The 7,211-nt window shown below is 40.4% G+C and overlaps 1 protein-coding gene across 1 annotated transcript; it reads right to left on the bottom strand.

Annotated features, from left to right (window-relative positions):
- Positions 1–5,318: 5,318 nt before the first annotated feature.
- Positions 5,319–5,747, bottom strand: LOC102858981 (ATP synthase F(0) complex subunit C2, mitochondrial-like). Its single transcript, XM_006898371.1, has one exon. The coding sequence runs from the start codon at positions 5,745–5,747 to the stop codon at positions 5,319–5,321; it is 429 nt and encodes a 142-aa protein (XP_006898433.1).
- Positions 5,748–7,211: the final 1,464 nt, after the last annotated feature.

The following is a 7,211-nucleotide window of genomic DNA, read 5'->3' on the forward strand; positions in this document are numbered from 1 at the left end:
TTATCTCAATTTGTGTGGAAAAAGGGTTTTTACAAAATTCAAAACACTTTCCTGTTAAAATACTCAACAAAATAGGAATGAAGGTCATTTCCTCAATGTAATTAACAGAATCTACTCTAAACCAACAGCCAACATCCTCCTCAGTGGAGAAATATTATAGTCTGCCTTTAATAACAGGTACTAGGCAAAGATACTCATTATCACCACTCCTATTAAATATTGTATTGGAAGTCCTAGGAAAAAAAGCACTAAGGTAAGAGAAGGAGAAAAGAGGCATTGGAATTGGCAAAGAAAGAAAACTATCACTCTGGGCAGATGACAGGATTCCTAGAAAAGCTCAAAGACTCAGCAAGAAAACTGGTGGGCATAACTGACTGATTGAGTAAAGTAGCAGGATACAAGATCAACATAAAAAAGCATCCGATGTCTCTGTAAAAGTAAAGTGAAAATAACAAAGGAATTCATAAAAACAATACCAATCTCAATAGCTAGCCACAAGGTAAAATATATAGGAACAAATCTAACTAGACACACAGAAGACCTATAATGAAAATTGAAAACTACTACTATAACAAAAAGAGACCAGGATAAAATGAAGAATATACTATGCTCACAGATAGGAAGATTCATTATCGTGAAAATGACAATTATATCAAAAGTAATCTATAGATTCAGTGCAATCACAGTATGTATACTGACAACAGTCTTCAAAAAGATGGAAAAAACAGTAAGAATTTTACTTGGAAAGGAAAGAAACCCTGAATAAGCAATACTGAAAAAGATATTTCACAGCCCCTGGCCACAAAATTTACTACACAGGCATGGTTGTGTTGTCTGCTATAAAATTGGAACTGACCCACAGCTGACTCTCCAGCAGGTTTTCAGAGGCAGTAAATTGATACAGCAACAGACACACAGAACAAACTAATAGAATCAAGAACCCAGAAATCAACCCCATCTGCCTCTTGAAATTTAAAAAAACATGGACAGCAATCTGCAGAAAACTGAAGCAAGATCTACATCTCACATGATACACCAACTCCAACCAAAAACCAACTCAACTTGTATCAGGAACCTACGAATAAAACCAAAAACTATAACGTTCATCAGAGGAAAAAACAGGAACAATGTAGCAGCCCTAATATAAGGCATGACTAGACTTGGAAGATTAACTAAAAGCAGATAACCAGGAGAGGGGATCTTCTAAAAATCAAGCCTAATTTTATACATCAAAAATATTTCCCATAAAGTTAAAAGGCACCTCTGGGGAAAAAAAATGTTTGGCAAGAACATTTCTGATAAAGGACTCATAAATGAAATTTCTAGAATACTCCAGAACATCAACAAGAAAAATACAAACAACTCAGTCATAAAATGGACAGAAGAGGTAAATAGAAGCTTCACCAAAGAACATCAAGTGACCAGCAAATACATGAAAATCTCTAGCTATTAGACATGCAAATCAAGTGAAAAATAAGGTATCCTCTCATCCCAGCAACCACAGAAAACTTCAATAGAGCAGCAAACAAATGCTGGCTAGGATGCAGAGAGATCCTAACTCTCAGACCCTGCAGGTGGGATCGTAAAATGGTACAACCACTACAGAGGGCAATCTGGCACTTCCTTAAAAAGTTGAAATAAGAAATACCATTTAACTCAACTACCCCACCACTGGGAATATACCTTAAAGAAACCAAAGGCGGTTACACAAACAGATATACATACATTCATGTTTATCACAGCATTGTTCATAATAGCAAAGACAGGGAAGCAGTCCAGTTACCTATCAACAAGTGTATGGACAGAGAAACTATAGTACATTCCAGCAATGAAATACTATACAGCATTGAAAAATGATGAACTCGTAAAAAACTACACAATGTGGGTGAGTCTGGAAGATAGTATGCTGAATGAAATATCCCAGTCACAAAAGGACAAATATTGTCTAAGCCCACTACTTTAGTCCTAGGATTGAAGGAGAGGTGTGAAAAGCAGCATAAATATTAAACACTGCAGTAAGAAGGATGAGGAAAAGGAAAATGTGAAAGGAATGGGCAATTAAAAGCCATGTTTATGACAATTAATAGTCTTTTAAGGGCAATTGGAAAAGGATGAGGGAGGAAAGCATGTATGAGAGAATGAATGAAAACAAGCTCTTTGTAAACCCTTACATTTTATACACATATATACACATATATTTATATATACATATACTAAATCACTGTATCAAAAGGAATTGGCAGACACAGAAGAATTTCATGAAACAACATATGAGCAAGAGCCTACGGTAATGAAAGAAGTAGTTCAGGCTGCTTTGAAGGAAATGGCAAAAAATAAGGCTCCAGGAATAGAGGGTATACCAATTGACATATTTCAGCTAACAGATTCTGCCCTGGACATGCTCACCAAGTTGTGCCAAGAAATCTGGAGAACAACCACTTGGCCAACTGACAGGAAGAGATCTATATTTGTTCCCATTCCAAAGAAAGGTGACCCAACAGACTGTGGAAACTGTAGAACAATCTCATTGATTTCACATGCAAGCAAGATTCTACTGAAGATTATCCAAAAACGACTGGAACAGCACATCAGCAGAGAACTGCCAGAAGTCCAGGCTGGGTTTAGAAGGGGTCGTGGTACTAGAGATATTGTAGCTGATGTTAGATGGATCTTAGCTGAAAGCAGGGAATACCAGAGGAATGTCTATCTGTGTTACATTGACTATGCAAAGGCATTTGACTGTGTAGATCATAACAAACTATGGCTGACTCTTTGAAGAATGGGAATCCCAGAACACTTGATCGTTCTAATGCGAAACCTATACTTGGACCAGGAGGCAGTTGTCAGAACAAAGCAAGGGAACACTGCATGGTTCAAAATTGGGAAGGGTGTACGCCAGGAATGCATGCTATCTCCATACCCTTTCAACCTATATGCAGAACAGGTTATCCGGGAGGCTGCGCTCTATGAGGAGAAATGTGGGGTCAAGATTGGTGGATGATTCATCAACAATCTGTGTTATGCAGATGACACAACCCTGCTTGCTGAAACTGAGGATACCCTGAAGCACCTGCTGCAGAGTGTCAAGGACTGCAGCCTACAATATGGATTGAGGCTCAATGTCAAGAAGACAAAGATTCTCACCACTGGACCAATTGGCAGCAACAGGGAGAACGGTGAAGAGATAGAGACTGTTCACAGCTTTAGTTTGCTTGGCTCCACAGTCAACACTCTTGGCACCAGTAGCCAGGAAATTAAAAGGTGCATTACCATGGGAAAGTCTGCTGTTAGGGCCCTCTCCAAAGTACTGAAGAGCAATGGTGTCTCTCTGGAGACTAAGGTGCGTCTGATACAGGCCATGGTCTTCGCAATCACCTGTTATGCATCAGAGAGTTGGACAAAGACCAAGGAGGATAGAAGGATAATTGATGCCTTTGAGCTGTGGTGCTGGAGAGAGTACTGAGAGTACCATGGACTGCTAGGAAAACAAAAAGATTCATCCTGGAAAGGGTTAAACCGGGCTGCTCCTTGGAGGCAAGGATTCTGAGGCTCCGTCTAACATACTTTGAACACATTGTGAGGAGAGACCGGTCCTTGGAGAAGGACATCATGCTTGGGAGGGTGGTTAGCATGTCTAGTGCTTCATCTTTTAGTTGAAACATGTATATGGACTAGACATGCTAACCTATCGATGCTAGAAAATTTGGAGGATAGCTGCCTGCCCAAGAGATCCATTATTTCTTCCCATTTCCAAGAAATGTAATCTAACAAAATGTGGAAATTATCAAAACTAGAATATGCAAGCAAAATATTGCTAAAGAGCATTCAAAGAGTTACTATAAAAGTCCTTATACAGAGTTGCCCGAAGTTCTCTGGGTTTTGAAGAGCAGTGTGACCACGGGATATCATTGCTGATGTCAGGTGGAGCCTGAATGAAAGCATAGGATACCAAAAGAATGACTATTTGTGCTTTATTGACTATGCAAAGACATTTCACTGTGTGAATCATGGTAAGTTATGGTTACCACTGAGAAGAACGGGAATCCAAGAACACCTGTTCTCATCCTCCTCACAACACAAAGTAGGTGAGATGTCTCACTATCCTTGCTTTTACGTATCACCTGGCTACACTTGAGAGATCTTTATGTTCTTTTGGCAGTCTGTGTTATATTCAATATTCTTCATCAATATCACAATTCACAAGAATTGTCTTCTCTAGTATACCTTAGACATTGTCTAACTTTCATACGCATATGAACAAATTGAAAATAGCATGGCTTAGGTCAGGTATAGTTTTTTACATCCTTGCTCATCAGTACTTTAAAAAGGTCCTGTTAGCAGATCTGCCCAATGAAACATATCATTCTTGACTGTGGCTTCCATGGGTGTTCATTGTGGAGTGCAGTAACACTATGATCAAGTTTGAAATAAGAGAATTACCAAAATGTGTCATAGAAGCATGGTGTGAGCACATGCTTTGGTAAAGTAGTGCCAAAATACTTGTTTTTTTTCTGGGTTGGGTTTTTTATTTTACTCTGATTTAATTACAAAGTTTTTGACAAAAGATCTGATTTCCTTCACCCCACCCACCCATTGTTTTAATGTAGTTATTCTTCATTTTCAAGCTCCTTCTCACACACTTGGGCATGTGGCCAGGAAAAAGCAGTCCTTGGAGAAGGACATCATGCTCAGAAGGGTGGAGGGACAGGGCAAGAGAGGAAGACCCCCGATGAAATGGATTGATACAGTAGCTGGAGCAACGAGGGTTGGTGTGTAGGAATTAATGAGACTGGCTCAGGGCAGGCTTCAGAGCTGCTGTACATATGGTCGCTATGGGTCACAGGCAAATCGGTGGCACATAACAGAAAGCAACAGCATGACGTTCAGCACTGATGGACTCATGTTAAGAAGCAGCACTACAATATGAATGCGTGCTATCAGAATGTACCAGCTGCTCCAAGAATAATTTCCTCCCATTTAATTTACTGTCTCCGAAAATTAGCTGGAAGGTTAGCTATGGGTTGGTTCTGACTCAATGGCATACAACAGGAACAACAGTATAGAGGGTTTTTTTTTTTAGTTTTGGTTTTTATTTTGCTTTTTAAATAGAGAATATGATCGATCAATGCTCTTGAAATCAATTTAATACTGTTCAATACACTTTTTATCTTATTAAGATTATTTCTCTTTCCTCAGTCAAACCCTGAGCCAATCAGTTTGCCCAGGCTGCCTGAGGAGTTACAGGGAAAGGAGCACATAGGTAGATGAGACATGGGGGGGAGAAAACTAACAAACTACAGGAGGTGGGGATGGCTCCTTCACACAGTGGCGAAGAGGATTAGAAAGGCCACCATCAGGCAAAGGTGCCCCATGGCCTCGGAGAGGACAAAGCCCATAATGGCGTAGGAAAAGAGCTGCTGCTTCAGAGAAGGATTCCTGGCATAAGCAAGGATGAGGCTCCCAAATACAGTCCCAATCCCAGCTCCAGAGCCAGCCACTCCAACCATGGCAGCCCCAGCCCCAATAAACTTGGCTGCTGTGTCAATATCCCTTGAGACAGTGCTGGTTTGGAAGTTGCGACTAGGGACAAATGAAATCAAGGAATGTGGGGCTGTCAAGCAGCTGAAATTCTCATCTCTCAGTGTCTCTGGTTGTTTCAGGACCACTGCAGACAATGGACGACTCAGCAGCTGAGAGGCACTCCTGACCAGGGAAGGGGTGGAGACAAACTTGGTGCAGGTATACATTTTCAGGGGATGAGGGGCTATGGCAGGAAAGCTGCTCCTAGTGCAGAGAAGACAGAGAGGTCTCAATATACATTTTTAATTAAAAGGATACAGTTGGTGAAACATTACAATCCAGACTTCAAAGTCTACAGTAGAGAACATAGTACTGTGAATATTTCGTCTTAAAACATTTTTTTCAATTGTGTGAGTACTAGGTCAAAATGTAAACTTAGGCTTGAGGCAAGCAAGTGGCAACTGAAAGAAAAAAGCTTTTTATACTCTCCCCGTGTCATTTTAGCCAGGTACATGGCCTAACCCTTCAGAACAAGCCTCAACCTTCTGACTTCCATCAGGCCTTGCTTAAAGCTGCAACAGAAGAACATATTTTAAAGCCTGTCTCCGCTTTGGGCTGTTGGGCCTGCAGCCCTCAATCCATGTGTGGACTATCAGCATACAAGATCCAGTTGAGACACTGCCTCACCTGGAACATTATCCGGCGATGCATCTCAGCTGGAGGGCTCCAGCACCCACCCAGAGCCACATCTTAGCACACCGCCATTGGCCTCAGATAGGTTCTGCCCCATGGTATTTTGAGTGCCTGATTTGCTGTAAAAGCAGAAAGAAACAGCCATAGAAAAGTGTTACTGCAACAGCAGCTCAGAGACCAGGACCTTCCTCAAGAACTACCAAAGAAAGAAAGCCTTTGCTTAGACCTGGTCCCTGGAACTTGGAAAAGGAACCTCCTCAAATGTGAGACTTATCTGTCAATTTGTTGTATTGGGAATAAGCTGCATATTTCTAGTTACTTTGTAGTTTGGGTATCTGATATTTTTTTGGAAGATTTTTTAAATCATTGCTCTAATAGAGAACTTGGCTGTCAGTTTGCTGTACTTGTGGATTGGTGTAATGCTGCCACTAAGTGTGTCAAAAGCCAGATGGGTCATTCATTGTGGACAGGTTTTAGTGGAATTCCCAGATTAAGGCAGACAGGAAGAACGATTGGTTAGCCAGTTCTGAAATAGCAGGCCTCTGAAAACCCTGTGAATAGAAATACATGGATAGATAAAGTATTAGAGGTAGAGCCCAGAGTGGCAGTCAATTACAATGAAGAGAAACAGCTGCAAACATTCTTTAAAACTTGGAACATGGGATGTATGGAATATAAATGTTAGAAACCTATGAACTGTAAAAAATGAAATTGAACACCGACGTTCCAGGCATTACTGAGATGAGATGGACTGGCTTTAGCTACTTTCAATCAGACAATCCCATGGATACTATGATGGGAATGAAAAAACAAGAAGAGTGGTCCTGCATTCATAGTTAAAAAGACAATTTCAAGTTCTATTCTGAATATAATGTTGAGTGATAGAATACTACTCATATACAGGGAAAATTTTTTACCATGACTACTATTCAAATAGATGCAGCAACATCTAAAGGCAACAAGGAAGAATTTGAAGGTTTTTATCAAATTTTGCAGTC

Source organism: Elephantulus edwardii, unplaced genomic scaffold (assembly GCF_000299155.1).
Source record: "Elephantulus edwardii isolate Elephantulus edwardi_28Jun2011 unplaced genomic scaffold, EleEdw1.0 scaffold00227, whole genome shotgun sequence".
Lineage (NCBI taxonomy): Eukaryota > Metazoa > Chordata > Mammalia > Macroscelidea > Macroscelididae > Elephantulus > Elephantulus edwardii.

What these genes read in the sequence shown, in the direction of transcription:
- LOC102858981 (XM_006898371.1), bottom strand. Translation starts at nt 5,747, where the DNA reads ATGTATACCTGCACCAAGTTTGTCTCCACCCCTTCCCTGGTCAGGAGT.